Source organism: Myodes glareolus, chromosome 2 (genome assembly GCF_982192425.1).
Source record: "Myodes glareolus chromosome 2, mMyoGla1.1, whole genome shotgun sequence".
NCBI lineage: Eukaryota > Metazoa > Chordata > Mammalia > Rodentia > Cricetidae > Myodes > Myodes glareolus.
The window spans coordinates 83,910,822-83,928,769 of record NC_142027.1 but is presented as its reverse complement, the minus strand read 5'-3'; the positions used below and the strand labels follow the sequence as shown (position 1 = coordinate 83,928,769).

Sequence of the window (17,948 nt, the reverse complement as noted above, 5' to 3'; positions counted from 1 at the left end):
GAAAAGACATTTCTGAAAGACATCATAATTAGAAATCACAAGTGAAAATTTTAAGGCTACATGTGAATATATGACTGTTGCCTATACCATTTTCTATGATTTTGCACATGTAAATAAGGCAAGGGCCTAAAGAGGTGGAACCTCAATTAAGAGCACATATTGTTTTTCCAAAGAACCTGAGTTTGGCTGCAGGACTCATGTTGGTTGTCTTACACCCACCTGTAACTCCAGCTCCAGGCTGATAATGCCTCTGGCCTTCATGATAATAAGCAATCATGTGCAGACACACACAGACACACACACACACACACACGTACACAAAAACACACACATAAATAATAAAAACAATAGAAACATGTTTAACAATAAAATATTCAACTAAAATTCATAATTAAATCCTTAAAACAGAACATTAAAGTTAATATAAAATATTTTAAGCTAGAAACAAATCCATTACATTAAAACTTGAAATGAAAAATTAATCTTAAAAAAAAATAAAATATTGGGGTCCTGGGAGGACCAGTTAGCCCTGTTGCACTACTGAGGAGTTCTACCCAGAGAGGTGAGTGGGTGCTCGCCTGGGCGGCCAGCCTGTCCAGGAAGAGCCCCTCCCCCCTCAGCTTCTGCGGCAGGGTCTTCTGTGTTCCATGGAACCCCTCCCTGCCCCCACTGCTGCCGCCCTTTTGTCTCCTGGGTCCTGGGAAAACCAGCTAGCCCTGTTGCACTGCTGAGGAGTTCTACCCAGAGAGTGCTGAGGAATCCTACCCAGAGAGGGTTGACGAGTTCTATCCAGAAAGTCCTGAGGAGTTTCATCCAGAGTGGAGGAGATGGGCAGGCGCCAATGCAAGAATTCCTCCAACAACCTGAAAGGCAACATGACATCTCCAGAATCCAGGGATCATGAAACTAGAAGAATCGAACACCCTACTCCAGAAGAAATAGAAGAAATTGACTCTAAGCGGATCTTTATGAAAATAATAGAGGAACTTAAACAGGAGGTGAGAATCTGCAGGAAAGAAATGGAAGATAAGATAACAAAAAGATTGAGGAAATGAGTAAAGAAAGGGAAGAGAAATATACCAAAAAGTTTGAAGAAATGAGTAAATCTGTAAATGAATTTCTGAGAAACCAAGAAAAAACAATCAAACAGGTAATGGAAACAGTTCAAGGTTTGAAAACTGAAATGGAGTCAATGAAGAAATCACAAACCGAGGGCTGGCTGGCTATGGAAAATCTAGGTAAACGAACAGAGACTTCAGAAACAAGCATAACCAACAGAATACAAGAGATAGAAGAAAGAATCTCAGTCTCTGAAGACACCATAGAGAAATTAAACGCTCTGACCAAAGAAAACAGCAAATCCAACAAATTCTCATCACAAAACATTCAGGAACTGTGGGACACAATAAAAAAACCAAATCTAAGAATAAGAGGAATTGAAGAAGGAGAAGAATTGCAGATCAAGGGTCCAGAAAATATATTCAACAAAATTATAGAAAAAAACCTCCCCAACCTAAAGAACGATATCCCTATGAAGGTTCAAGAAGCATACAGAACACCGAATAGACTGGATCAAAAAAAAAAAAAAAAACATCCCCTCGCCATATAATAATCAAAACACAAAACAGTCAGATTAAAGAAAGACTATTAAGAGCTGCAAAGGATAAAGCTCAAGTAACTTATAAAGGTAAACCTATCAGACTTACACCAGACTTCTCTATGGAATCCATGAAAGCCAGAAGGTCCTGGAGAGAGGTACTGCAGAAACTAAAAGACCATGGATGCAAGCCTAGACTACTATATCCAGCCAAGCTATCGTTCACTATCAACGGAGAAAACAAAATATTCCAGGATAAAAACAAATTTCAGCAATACGTAGCTACAAATCCAGCCTTACAGAAAGTATTAGAAGGCAAATCACAACTCAAGGAATCCAACATTCCCAACACCGCCTACAATAACTCAGGCATCTAGCGACCCTTCACAAGCACAACTAAAAGAAGGAAAACACATACATTCTACTACCCAAAAAAATGACCGGAGTCAACAACCACTGGTCATTAGTATCACTTAATATTAATGGATTCAATTCACCTATAAAAAGGCACAGACTTAGAGATTGGATACAAAAACAGGATCCAACATTCTTCTGTTTACAAGAAACACACCTCAACCACAAAGACAGACATCTACTCAGAGTAAAGGTCTGGGAAAAGGTTTTCGAAGCAAATGGACCTAAGAAACAAGCAGATGTGGCCATTCTAATATCTAACAAAGTTAGCTTCAGACTAAAATATATCAGAAGAGATAAAGATGGACATTTCATACTCATAACTGGAACAATTCATCAGGAGGAAGTCTCAATCCTGAATATCTATGCCCCTAATATAAAGGCACCCACATATGTTAAAGAAACACTTCTAGAACTCAAGGCAGTCATCAAACCACACACACTAATAGTAGGAGACTTCAACACACCTCTCTCACCAATGGACAGATCAATCAGACAGAAACCCAACAGAGAAATAAGAGAATTATTGGAGGTATTGACTCAAATGGACTTAACAGATATCTACAGAACATTCCACCCAAATATAAAAGAATATACCTTCTTCTCTGCAGCCCATGGAACCTTCTCAAAAATTGACCAAATACTTGGTAACAAAGCAAACTTCCATAGATATAAAAAAATATTAGTAACCACCTGTGTCTTGTCAGATCACCATGGAATAAAGTTAGTATTCAACAACAATGCTACCCCCAGGAAGCCATCAAACTCATGGAAGTTTAACTGTCTACTATTAAATCACCCCTGGGTCAAGGAAAAAATAAAGAAAGAAATTAAAGTCTTCCTTGAATTTAATGAAAATAAACACACAACATACTCAAACCTATGGGACACTATGAAAGCAGTGCTAAGAGGAAAGTTCATAGCACTAAGTGCCCAATTAAAGAAAACGGAGAAAGCACACATTGGAGACTTAACAGCACACTTGAAAGCTCTAGAAAAAAAGAAGCTGATTCACCCAGGAGGTCTAGAAGACTGGAAATAATCAAATTGAGGGCTGAAATCAACAAAATAGAAACACAGAAAACAATCCAAATAATCAATGAAACAAAAAGGTGGTTCTTGGAGAAAATCAACAATATTGACAAACCCCTAGCCAAATTAATCAAACGGCATAGAGAGAACATGCAAATTAATAAGATCAGAAATGAAAAGGGGGACATAACCACAGACACAAAGGAAATTCAGAGAATCATTAGATCTTACTACGAAAGTTTATATGCCACAAAGCTGGAAAATGTAAAAGAAATGGACATCTTTTTAGATAAGTACCATATAGCAAAGTTGAACCAAGAACAGATGAACAATCTAAATAGACCCGTTAGTCGTGAAGAATTAGAAGCTGTTATCCAAAATCTCCCTACCAAAAATAGCCCAGGACCAGATGGTTTCAATGCAGAATTCTACCAGAACTTCCAGGAAGAGCTAATACCTATACTCCTTAATGTATTCCACAATATAGAAACAGAAGAGTCATTGCCAAACTCCTTTTATGAAGCTACAGTTACCCTGATACCAAAACCACACAAAGACACAACCAAGAAAGAGAATTACAGGCCAATCTCACTCATGAACTTCGACGCAAAAATTCTCAATAAAATACTGGCAAACCGACTCCAAGAACACATTAGAAAAATTATCCATTATGATCAAGTAGGCTTCATCCCAGAGATGCAGGGCTGGTTCAACATAAGAAAATCGATCAATGCAATCCATCATATAAATAAACTGAAAAAAAAAAACCATATGATCATTTCATTGGATGTTGAAAAAGTATATGACAAAATTCAACACCCATTTATGATAAAGGTGTTGGAGAGACTGGGGATACAAGGATCATACCTAAATATAATAAAAGCAATGTACAGCAAGCAGACAGCTAACATCAAATTGAATGGAGAGAAGCTCAAAGCATTTCCATTAAAATCAGGAACATGACAAGGCTGTCTACTCTCTCCATACCTCTTCAATATAGTGCTTGAAGTTCTAGCAATAGCAATAAGACAACATAGGAGATCAAGGGGATTCGAATAGGAAAGGATGAAGCTAAACTTTCATTATTTGCTGACGATATGATAGTGTACATAAGCAACCCTAAAAACTCTACCAAAGAACTCCGACAGCTGATAAACACCTTTAGCAATGTGGCAGGATACAACATCAACTCCAAAAAAATCAGTTGCCTTCCTATACACAAAGGATAAAGAAGCAGAGAGGGAAATCAGAGAAACATCACCTTTCACAATAGCCACAAATAGCATAAAATATCTTGAGATAACTCTAACCAAAGAAGTGAAAGACCTATTTGACAAGAACTTTAAGTCTTTGAAGAAAGAAATTGAGGAGGATACCAGAAAATGGAAAGACCTCCCCTGCTCTTGGATTGGGAGAATCAACATAGTAAAAATGGCAATTCTACCAAAAGCAATCTATACATTCAATGCAATCCCTATCAAAATCACATCAAACTTCTTCACAGACCTTGATAGAACAATAATCAAGTTTATATGGCAAAATCAAAAACCCAGGATAGCCAAAGCAATCTTATACAATAAAGGAACTTCTGGAGGCATTACCATCCCTGACTTCAAACTCTATTACAGAGCTACAGTATTGAAAACAGCTTGGTATTGTCAAAGAACAGAGAAGTCGACCTATGGAATCGAATAGAAGACCCGGATATCCACCCACAAACCTATGAACACCTAATATTCGACAAGGGAGCTGAAGATATACAATGGAAGAAGGAAAGCATCTTTAACAAATGGTGCTGGAATAAATAAATGTCAACCTGGAGAAGAATGAAAGTAGATCCATATCTATCACCATGCACAAAACTCAAGTCCAAATGGATTAAAGACATCAACATTAATCTGTCCACTTTGAACCTGATAGAAGAGAAAGTGGGAAGTAGTTTACAAGATATAGGCACAGGAGGCCACTTCCTAAGTAGAACCCCAGTAGCACAGACAATAAGAGAAACAATGAATAAATGTGACCTCCTGAAACTGAGAAGCTTCTGTAAAGCAAAGGACACTGTTAGTAAGACAAAAAGGCTACCTTCGGACTGGGAGAAGATCTTCACCAACCCCTCATCAGACAAAGGTCTGATCTCCAAAATATACAAAGAACTCAAGAAACTAGACACTAAATCTCTAATTCACCCAATTAAAAAGTGGGGTACTGAACTGAACAGAGAATTCACAACAGATGAACTTTGAATGGCCAGAAGACACTTAAGGACATGCTCAACCTCCTTAGCGATCAGGGAAATGCAAATCAAAACCACTTTGAGATACCATCTTACATCTGTCAGAATAGCTAAACTCAAAAACACCAATGATAGCCTATGCTGGAGAGGATGTGGAGTGAGGGGAACACTCATCCATTGTTGGTGGGAATGCAAACTTGTACAGCCGCTGTGGAAATCAGTGTGGCGGTTTCTCAGGAAACTGGGAGTCAACCTCCCTCAGGACCCAGCAATTCCACTCTTGGGAATATACCCAAGAGATGCCCTATCATACTACAAAAGTATTTGCTCAGCTATGTTCATAGCTGTACTATTTGTAATAGCCAGAACCTGGAAACAACCTAGGTGCCCCTCAATAGAAGAATGGTTAAAAAAGGTGTGGAATATATATACATTAGAGTGCTACTCAGCGGTAAAAAACACTGACATCTTGAATTTTGCATGCAAATGGATGGAAATAGAAAACACTTTGCTGAATGAGGTAACCCAGACCCCAAAAGAGGAATATGGTATGTACTCACTCATAAGTGGATTCTAGCCATAGTTAAAGGTCTGTGAGTCTATAATTTGTGATCCTAGAGAAGGTAAATAAGAAGGTGAACCTGAAGAAAATCATGTAGTTATCCTCCTGGATATTAGAACTAGGCAAGATTGCCAGGGAAACTCGGGTGCATGGGGGGTAAGAGGGTGGAAGTAGGGGAAGATGATTAGGGAGAGGGGAGAGGGGGAGGATTGGGGATGACTTGGGGGAATGGGATGGGGGGAGGGAGGAAGGATGGTTCTGGGAGCAGGGAAGTTTATATCTCAACTAAGAGAGCCTTTTTAGGGTTTGCAAGAGACTTGATTCTGGAGGAGTTCCCAGGCCCAAGGAGAGGTCCCCAGATTGTACTCTGGGCAGGAGAGGAGAGGGTGCCTGAACTGGCCTTGGCTCATAACCATACTGACGAATATTTTGCATGTCACCACAGAACCTCATATAGTGATGAATGGAGATAGAGACAGAGCCACATATTGGAACACTGGACTTAACTCCCTAGGTCCAAATGAGAAGCAGAGGGAGGGAGATCGTGAGCAAGGAAAGCAAAATCTGAGGGAGCCTTCATCCGACGATGGATGGAGATAGATACGAACACCCACATTGGAGCACTGGAAGTCAGGACAGCGAAGGGAGCGTTCACCCACTGATACAAGGGGACTGATCGAATGAGAGCTCACCAAGGCCAGTTGGACTGGGACTGAACAAGCACGTGATCAAACAGGATTCTCTGAATGTGGCTGACATGGGGGCTGACTTAGCCCCCGAGGTCCAGATGAAGACTGAGAAGCCATTGACAATGGCACTGGGTCTTGTTTTGTCTGCATGGACTGGCTTTTTGGGATCCTGGCCTGTTTGGATGCTCACCTTCCTGGACCCGGAGGGAGGGGGGAGGAACTTGGATTCCCCAAAGGACAGGAAACCCTGACTGCTCTTGGGAATGGTGAGGGAGGAGGAGAGGGAGTGGGGGGAGTGGGAGGGTATTGGGAGTAGGGGAGGAAGTGGAAAGAGTGTTTTCGGATACTTGAATAAACAAAAAAAAGAGAAAAAAAAATTATAAAATATTTCAATGTCTGGGCTTGGTATACAGCTCGATGGTAGAAGGTTTGCTTAGTGTGCACAAGGCCCTGGTTTTGATACATTGAGCTTTAAAGCAAATGAATGTACAGAATTTAAAAGAGACTCCTTTCCAACTTCTCAAAGACTTAGATAACACAGAAGCGAGGGCAGAAAGAACATTAGAGCCAGGATGAAGAGAGGAAAGCTGCAATGCTGTCTTCCATATTCTGGAATTCCATGAAGCTAGGACTACCTCTGCAACCCCTTTGGTTGTCAACATAACTGCAGGAAGTTCAGGGTCCTGCACCTGCCTGAGGACTTGCACACAGCTAGCTCCTGTGGTGGGAAAGCAAAGTGGCTCAATCAACACCAGTAAAATCCCTGGGATCTATAATGTGGAGTGAGAGAACAGAGTGCCACAAGTTGTCTTCTGACATTTACGTGTGCTCCATGGGATATATGTTCCTCTGTGATAAATGAACAAGTATAATAAAAAATCAAAAAGAAATAAGGCAAGAAGTCTCTGTCACTGGTGGACCATTTGTTAATTGTTCACGTGTTTTAAATAGCCTCTCATTCACTCATGGTTCTGTAAATCAGTCCAGTTAAATTCACTGGTACACACACAAAACTAATAAAAAGTAAGAGAAATATTACATATAAAAATTATATTGGGTCCAGGTATGACACACACCCTTAATCATAGCACTTGGAAGGCAGAAGGAGGAGGATCTCTGAGTTCAAGGCAAGCCTCGTCTACATAATGAGTGACAGAACAGCCAGGGCTACATAAAGAGATTCACTTTTTAAAAAAGCAATAAATGAATAAATAAAAAAGATATTAGGTCATTGAAAAGCATAAAAAATACTATCAAGTGTTGACAAGCAATAATTTTGCAAGGAGACATTCAGACAGGAAACCTATCGTTGGCAATGAATAACAAGGTCTTTATGGGGTGTGCATCTCAGCAGATCCCTGGGTTAAGAATGGATGAGTAGAGATGAAGAGGCAGATCCTCCTCCCACTTTTTTCTGTCTCATAGCATAATGATGACACCTACTCCAAAGCTCTAACCAAACTCCAGCATCAGCAACAGGGAACAGCTCTTGCTGCTGGCTCAGCCACTTTACAGAAACATTGAGAACAATGACCCAAGGAGGACACTGACCCAAGGAAGAGCACTTTGGGTTTTAAATACATTGGATCTTCAAAGTCAGTTCAATAAGATAAGAAATGGGGATATAAGGTTCTATCAAAATCCTGGCAGGAAATAGTGATGTACACACTTTTAATTCCAGAACTCAGGAGGCAGGGGCAGTTGGATCTCTGTGAGTTCGAGGCCACTTTGGTCTTGTAGAGCTTGTTTCAAAATATCCAGGACTATTACACACAGAAACCCTGTCTGTGGTAAATGAAATCTTGGCAGTGGCTGATAAGAAGGGTCAGCAGAAAAAAAGGATTTGAACTATGCCTTGTAACCTGAGTTAAATACCCTGGAAGTAGAAGACCAATACCATAAGTTTCCTCTGACCTACATATGTGCACCATGCTACATGTCTCCCCCAAGAAGAAAAATTAAATATAAACAATGAAAAATATCAACATTTGCAAAGGAATTTTTTAATACAAAGCATAAAACATTTAACAAGTTTGTAGCTATGTCTTTCTATCCCTGCTGTCAATGGACATGCTAAAGTCTACACTGAGTAAGGAGTAAGCACTTCTATAGGGAAATGAGTGAATGTGGCAAAGACATGATATCACAACCTTGTGTAACCCAGGTTGGCTCCTAACTCATAATCTTTCTTCCCTTACCTCCTTTAGCAAGTCCTCCCAGCAGGCTCCACCCATACCAGTGATATCACACATTTATCAGAACAGATTAGAGGGACATAAAACAGTGCATTTGATATAATGAAAAATAAGTTTCAGATGAGAAAATAATAAGATGTTGACACTGGATAAAATACAAGGCTCTGCCAGGTGTTGTGGCCCATGTCTTTATTCCCAGCAATCAGAATCAATGACAGGTAGATCTCTGTTACTTTGAGGCCAATCTGGTCTACAAAATGACTTCCAGAACAGCCAGGACTGTTACAGAGAAACCCTATCTCAATAAATAAATTAACACATTTTCTCTCTCTCTGTCTCTCTGTCTCTCTCTCTCTCTCTGTCTCTCTCTCTCTCACACACACACACACACACACACACTCTCTCTCTCTCTCTCTCTCACACACACACACACACACACACACACACACACACACACACACACACGAGGTCCAGAGTCCATTGAGCCTCAAATCCTGTTCAAACTCCATAGCATGCAATGTTCTCAAGATAATCAGACCTGTGAACCATAGCACTAATGACATACATTGTCACCTTTACAACAGAGAAGTCATTACTGTAATTCTCTGCTCACATAGTCATTGTACAATTAGAGTATATCCTCCTAAGAAGAATCAACTCACATAACTATCTAGAATACTTACCCCCATATTTTCCCATACTTTTTATAGCACTCAACATCGAATTTCCATATACCCTAGAAAGAAAATGAGTGTGAATTCCATTGTTCTGTATGAATCAATCCTTTTGTAGCCAAGGAACCAAACCCTCAAGTCCTGTGAAATGCAGTTTTCCAATTCTGAGAGAGAAAATTTGTCAGATACATATAGTGGCACCAGCAAGATGCCTCATCAAAAGAAGCAGAATGGTAGGGCAGGATAACTGACATCTTCCTGTAGTCTCTGCACACACACTCATAGATATATACATGTGCACAGCACCAAATACATACCACACACGATAATGATGATTATTATGAATATGATAATAAATTGTCTTAAAGAATGTGGTAGTTAAGTATAGAAAGCTTTAGGAAGAAAAACATTAGCAGATGGCTGCACTAGTTTTGCCTCTTGCCCTCTGGATTTGAACTTGGGTAGGTCTGCTGAGGACTGATCATGGGCCAGGTGTCAAACCAAGTTTGCATCTAAAGATCCACCTAGACTTAAATGTGGCATGTGATAGGCTCATTATTAATATTTTTTAAACCACACTTTTTTCAGTGATTTTGCCTTCAATAACTTTCAGCGAAAATACAAAGCACATTGTGTAGTCAAGCATGTGAGGTGACTGACAGTCACCATCTTGTCTCAGGTTTTCACACTTGTTGCTCACACTCATTCACGGCCTACTGCCTTTAAAATAAGAGAGGATAGGTCCACTTCCATGTTAAATCACTTGCTGGCATGTCTAAATTCCTGGATTCTATTTTCATGACTACAAAAACAATACAGAATAGAAAACCTGTCTTTAGGGCTGGAAATGTGACTCTGCAGTTCAGAGTACATGCTGATCTTCCTGAGGGTCCACAGAACTCACATCCAATACCTTACAACCATCTGTATCTCTTGTACCAGTGAATCCTTTATCCTCTTTTGGCTGTTGTATGAACTGCACTTATGTTCATAAACTCAAATGTAGATACTCATATACACAAATAGAGTCCTTCGAAAAGAAACAATCACTAACCTGGACAAAAGTTCCTATAGGAAGTTCCAAACAGAAATTATTATAATTCTCAAGACTCCTTCAACCTGCCATAAATAGTAAATGGTGAGGCTAAATCTATAGAAATATTTTCAAGTTTCAATGGTCATGCAGAGAACCCAAGTACATAAAAACATCATTGGGGCAATGATGTTTATGTAGGTCTGTGATATGCTGATGCTTCAGATATATTCAGAAGAAGTAGAAAATATTGCTCATGATCTGGATACAAAGAGGAAACTTTTAATCTAGTGCATCCAGGCGATGTCCTAGATGCTGAACGCCCCTCAATATTTACTTCAAAAAATACAGAAGTGCCTTCACAGAATCTGCACTAGGTAAGAAACAAACTTCCTTTTGCTCACAAAGTCTGAGCATCATGTCCTGAATATCAAGAATAAATGGGCTTGAGATGTGTGCATTTCACCAAAGGCAAACTTGAGGCTCAATAAACTGGCATCAGGGCTGGTGAGATGGTTCCAAATGAAAAGTCATTTGTTACCAACTCTTGCAACCTGACATTCATCCCTAGGACTCATATGTTGGGAAGAGTAAACTGAATCCCGAAAGATGTCCCTTGATCTACATATGCATGCTGTGGCACATACACACTTAACCCAAAATTAATAAATATTGGGGGAAGTTGACAAGGGGAACTATGACGATGGTCAGTGGGAAGAGACATCATAAAAGTTAGAGATTGTATTCCCAGTATCTGTGTCAATCTGAGGCAGGGTTAAAGTCTTCCAGTATTCCCAATTGCAGGAGCCAGAGTCAAAGGAGCCCTGGAGGAAGTTGGCCAGATAAACAAGTGATGTCTGAGAGAACTTGATGTTTAAGAGGCCTTGCTTCAAAATATAAAGTGAAGATTAATCAAGAAGACACCCAACACCAAGCTCTGATCACAATATGCACACATATATCTATGCATATGCATCTTCACACACATGGGCACTATTGCACAGGCAAATTCATTCTTACACACTATAAACACACACACACACACACACACACACAAACATTTGATAGTTTTAAGTTGGCAATTAGTCTCCAAGGAACCACTAGACGTTCTCTAGTATCATGATAACACACAGCAAAAGGGCATGAAATCTGAGAGTTTCTTCCCAAGGAACATTTAAGTGAACCAAACTATTATTGACTACAGGAATCAATACTCAACTGAGTCAGTGAACCAGAGATAGAGACCACTGATGGTACAAAAGTAAATCTGAGACCTTCAAGGGAATAGATATAAGCCAGGACCCCAGTGGGTCTGGAACCTCCCAGGAACTAGGCCTGAACTAGGACTCTGTCAGTCTGGGCGTGAGGGAACCTGGGACCTCTGAGGTAGGAACCAGAGATCTCAGTGAAGCCAGGTGTGAATCTGGGTCCTCAGTGAAAGTAGGCCTGAGCCAGAACTTCTGTGGATCCAGGTATTGGTCTGGGCCATGAAAGGGAATAGGCGGGAACCTGGAACCTGTGCATGTCCAAGCATGAGTCTGGGGCTGCTGAGGGAGTAAGCAGGTACTCTTCGGGTCTGGGTGCAACAAAATCTCAGAAAAATCCAACCATACCTGTTAGAGGAAAAGATGATTAGAAAAGTAAAGAACATACCCAACATCACAAAGAACAACACAATACCAATAAAACCTAAGGAACCTACAACAGCAAGACCTAAACAACCAAATATGGATGAAGCAGAAGAAAATGACCTAAAAAATGACTTCTAGAGAATGTCTAAAACTCTAAAAGAGGAAATGAGAAATTCTCTTAAAGAAATAGAGGAAAAAAGAAACAAAAAGTTGGAAGACATCAGCAAATCACTTAAAGAAAACCAAGAAAAAGTAATCAAACATATAAAAGAAACTATTCAGGACATAAAAACTGAAATAGAGCCAATAAAGAAAACACAAACTGAGGCAATTATAGAAACAGAAATCAAGAGAAAATGATCAGGAACCATAAACACAAACATGAACAGAAGCATACAAGAGATAGAAGAGAGAATCTCAAGCGCTAAAGATACAATAGAGGAAATGGACTCATCAGTCAAAGAAAACATTAACACTAACAAGAGCATAACCCAAAATATCCAGGAAATATGGGGCACCATGAAAAGACCAAATCTAAGAATAATAGGTATAGAAGAAGGAGAAGGAGTTCAATTCCAAAGCGCAGAAAATATATTTAACATAATCATAGAAGAAAACTTCCCAACCTAAAGAAAGATATACCTATGAAGATACAAAAAGCTTACAGAACACCAAATAGACTAGATCCAAATAAAAAGTCTTCTTGCCACATAATAATCAAAAAACTAATAATACAGAGTAAAGAAGTAATATTAAGAGCTGCAAAGGAAAAAGGTCACGTAAAATATAAAGGTAGACCTATCAGAATAATACCCGATTTCTCATTGGAAACAATGAAAGCCAGAAGGTCATAGTCAAGCATTATGCACACATTAAGAGACCAGGTATGCCAGCCCAGACTACTATAAATTGCAAAACTGTCAATCACCATAGAAGGACAAAACAAAATATTCCATGACAAAACCAGATTTAACCAATACCTAGCAACAAATCCAGTCCTACACAAAATTCTAGAAGGAAAACTCCAACCCAAGGAAGTTGGCTATACCAACAAAATCACTGAAAATTGATGCAATTTGTGCATTGCACAAAATCCCAAGGAATGAAAAAAGACACAAATCAACATCAGCAACAATGAAAACTAAATTAACAGGAAATAGCAATCACTGGTCATTAATATCCTTTAATGTAAATAGACTCAACTCACGTATCAAAAGACAAAGGCTAACAAAAACAGAATCCATTCTTCTTCTGCATATAAGAAATGCATCTCAAACTCAAAGACAGACATCATCTCAGAATAAAGGGTTTGGAAAAATTATACCAATCAAATGGATATGAGAAACAAGTGACTGTAGCTATCCAAATATCTAAAAAAATAGACTTCAAGCTAAAATCAGTCAAAAGAGACAAAGAAGGTCATTTCATATTAGTTGCAGGAAACAACCATCAAGAGGAATTTCAGTACTGAACATCTATGCCCTCAATACAAGGGCACCCTCACATGTAAAAGAAACACTTCTAATGCTTAATAGTACATTAAACCCCACACACTAATAGTGGGAGACTTCAACACTCCCCTCTCATGAGTGGACAGGTCAGTCAGACAAAAAGTAAAAAGAGAAGTGAGAGAGCTAACAGATGTTATGACTCAAATGGACTTAACAGACATCTATAGAATATTTTATTCAAACAGAAATGAATATATCTTCTTCTCAGCACCTCATGGTACTTTCTCAAAAATAGACCACATACTCATTAACAAAACAAACCTAAACAAATACAAAAATTTGGAATAACCCAACGTACCTTATCAGATCACCATGGTCTAAGACTAGAAGTCAACAGCAATACCAATTTCAGAAAACCCACAAATACATGGAAATTAAACAATGCTCACCTGAACCATCAGTGGTTCAAGGAAGAAATAAAGGGAGAAATTAAAGACTTCCTAAAATTCAATGAAAATGATCAAAAACATATCCAAATTTATGGGACACAATGAAAGTGGCGTTAAGAGGAAAGTTCATAGCACTAAACACCTACATAAAGAAGCTGGAAAAATCCCACACTAGTGAATTAATATAACATTAAAAAATTTTAGGATAAAAAGGAATCAATAATAGAAACCTTATAGTAATTCAGCAGAGTTCCTAAAATTGTCAGAGGTTTGGGGCCAGGAATTCCCTGTTTCTTAAAAATGTCATGATTTTGGATCCCCAGTCTATAAGTGAAATAGAAACATTGTGATTTTACATACAGAAGAGAGGAAATAAGCATGTCCAAAACATGAAACCAACCAACAATTTGGTTCCATTTCCCAGAGAGCTCAGGGAAAAGGTGAGCAGTCCAGTGTGCATGGGAGCCCGTGGTTTGTACTTGTTTCTTTTGAGTTATTGTGGATCTAGACATAACCTGAAAGTCAATCAAGTCATACCAAGTGTAAATCTTATCACCTCAAGAAGAGAGAGTTAACAGTATTAATGTGTTAATGTGGGATGCCTCTAACAGAGCTGCATACCGTCCATATGAACTTCAAGAGTTTGTACCACTGGGGTTATATCACAATAGTGGAGTGCTTGCCTAGCACATATAGGCACTCATTTGATGCTTATTTAGCCAAAAATAAAAATGCCTAGTGAACTCAACTCAGCTGTCACATCATTTCTGTCCTTTGAACTGACTGCACAGTAAAGACACTGACTGCAAAGTTTTGTTATTCTGACTTTGACTAGCAAGACTCACATGATAGGTGAGAAATGATTCCCCAAAGTTTTCTTCTGACTTACACACACATTCACACACACACACACACACACACACACACACACACACACTCACACACTCACACACACAAAGATATTTGTAGTTTCCAGGAAGAAGATGGGGCCCTACAACAACAACTCTACCTGGTCAATATGATGTCATGATGCTGATAGTGCTATTACAAGACCTGTACTGGATACCAGTTGCACAGGATGGCTCCAACTTGATAAGCTGAAATCGTGCACATATTTACAACATTCTGGCCAGACCTTCACAAAATACTCAGAGACTATTGGCTATCGTACCAGACATTAATCATGAAACCTAACCATTTTTTTACTTTCACAGGATCCTATAGAAAGAATGTCAACCCAATGAAAGCTGGAAGTAATTCTAAAAGATAACGTGTCCCTCCCAACAAAGTTTGTCCTCAGGGTTAGAAACATCATTTAGGGTTTGAAAATAATTGGTATAGGGTTAGGGGTTATGGGAAATTTCATAAGCTCAGGGATCTCTCAAAACAAAAAGAAAGAAAGAGGGAAAATTGGATGGGATAATAGATTGATACTAGCTTAATCACACTAACAATTACATTGGTATAGACTATTGTATATTGATACAATGTTAAATTATATTGAATATTGCATGCATGCTAGCATCTACCTCTGTTTAAAACACACACACACACACATATATATATACACACACACATATATTTACCATATTGCTGTGTACATTTCTACCTCTGATCAAGATACTTATATATTGTTTACATTTGGAGGTCTTTATCCTCATTTATTACACAGTTGTTTATTGTCTTTGTCTTTATATAGGTATTAAGAATTATAGATAAATAGTCATCTATGTCTGTCGTACTTATAGTTAGACTAATCAGGTTCCTTAGATACATAGAGATTATATTCTGCATAGATAGATAATCTTCAACCACTTCAAAGAGCTGTAGAAAATGGCATCTAAATAACTTAGAGTTCTGTTGAAGTGAGACACAATTGCTCCTGGAAGCACCGATGTATTCCCAAGAGAATGTTAAGTACTGAAGACACTGCACTAGGAATTTGTTTTCCTCTTTGCAAAACTGGTCTTTGGGCAAAGAAATGTTCATGCCTCTACCACTGACAAGATGTATAGTATCTGAAAATGGATAAACAGGACTGTCAAATCTTGCCAAGACAGAGTAAGATGGTTTTGAAAATTTTCTTGCCTTTGAAATGGTCTGTCAGGTATTCTAGACCTTAGCCAAAGTTGGTTGCTTTAACATTGCAAATGAAACGTTGAGTGATTGCCCAGGTAACCAGTTGCCTCAGTAATTTGTTGCAGGGTTTTGGAAGTTGCTTGATTGCTCTTTCTACTTATTCAAGTAATATTATTTCCCTTCTCAGATCTTTGATGTGGTTGAAGACTAGATAATTGAAGTTACTTTCTTCTCATAACTTGGCCAAGTTATTTATCTTATAAGACTTAAATTAATTATGATAGGATAGTTATTGGATATATTTGTTCTTATTGTGTATAATTTTGGATTAGGCTTAGAACTCTCTTATTTAAAGAAAAGGGAGAGTTGTTGTAGGAAGTATTACAGCTTGCAATTACTTGCCTATTGGTGTGTGGCCTCTTATACTATATATGAAGAAGCTGAACCTGCGTTCATTCCCCTTTTTTTCACCCTCCCCTTGTTCTTTTTGTGCTGGCTTCTCATTTGGATCATGTGATTCAACTGATCGAGCAAAAGAATCTGATTTGTGAGTTTACACCTAAATAAATGACTATCATTTCTCATTTCTGAGTTAGTGTGGAATTTCTTTTAAGTTTCCGTTGCATGTTACCTCAGTCTCTGTGAGTTCATACAACTACCAATAGAGGCCTTTATTGTCTGGGCATTTGCATTTCTGGCAATTATACTCTTCCTGACTCCTCTTTTACAGAGTTTACTGAGTCCTAAAGAGGGGGATTTGATGAAGGCATTGTGTGAAAGGTCTTTTTGTCTCTGTGTTGCTTGTATTGATTATGAATAAAGAACAGCTTGAGCCTATGGCAAAGGCATAACAGAACTAGGCAAGAAAAGCTAAAGTGAATGCTGGGAAAAAGAAGGGCAGAGTCAGAAAGACCATAGATCTGGCACCAGAGACAGATGTGCTGATATTTGCTGGTAGGCCATGACCTCTGGGTGATGTACAGATTAATAGAAATGTGTTAAATTAAGATGTAAGAGTTAGAGTTAGTCACTAAGAAGATAGAGCTAATGGGCCAAGCAGTGATTTATTTATTTTTACTTTTTAAACAAATATGTTTATTTGCATGTTTACAAAAATAACCATCTTATAAAAATCCAATTAAGTAATTTACATATTAATTATTAAAAAACTGCATTTTAGAAACCTAAGCAAGCTGCCAGAAATTTAGAGGCAGGAAGCATCTCTATTTATGTCCTGTTTGAACAGTCCATTCAAATTCACACTGTTTCTTTATCTTTTGCCCTTCAGATTTTACAGTACTAACTAGAAAATATTCAGACTGAAGTATTTGTGGGAACAAAATACCAAAGAAAAATAAAGAAAACATAACTTCACAAAGAGGGTAAATCAGAAAAAGTGACAATATAAAGGAAATGTGAGAAACAGATTAACACACAGAAAAGAGACCAGAGTAAAATGTGTTAAAAAAAAATTGTCCTATTAGGAGAGGGAGATGTTTGCCTGGAAAATTTGAAGGCCATTTCCAATAGAAACAAGTGGACCATGAACATTCAAAATAAACTTTATAATATGAATATTTTAAATAAAAATTTTAAAATATAAATCCCCTTCCTCTGGAGTCCATATTCTGACCAACAATGCCAGCTATTCTGTGAGAGACCAGGCTGGTTCTAGACACTCCAGGTAAAACAAACACCATCAACATTGCTAACACTCCTTAAAGCACACCAAACAGTTCCAGACTGCACCCACCCCCAGGCTACATATTTCAGTACACAGTATCAGAAGAAGATTCTGATTTACCTGAAGCTAAGCAGATTCCAAGGACCCAAGGTAAGATACTGCTTACTGTTGGCTAACACTCCTTAAAGCTGAGCCAACAGCCCCTACCTGTACCCCATCTCC

General features: G+C 38.5%; 1 protein-coding gene across 4 annotated transcripts in view; it reads right to left on the bottom strand.

Moving 5' to 3' along the window:
- The window catches only part of LOC125399855 (cytochrome P450 3A11-like), a 43,292-nt gene that overhangs the window by 19,772 nt on the left and 5,572 nt on the right, over positions 1–17,948 (bottom strand). For 2 of the 4 annotated variants that reach the window (XM_085685292.2, XM_048433466.3), the window contains one exon: positions 9,409–9,461. The exons of the other annotated variants lie outside the window; for them this stretch is intronic. In XM_085685292.2, the coding sequence (XP_085541418.2) occupies positions 9,409–9,461 (53 nt within the window). The remainder of the gene's footprint in view (positions 1–9,408; positions 9,462–17,948) is intronic. 4 annotated transcript variants of the gene reach the window in all.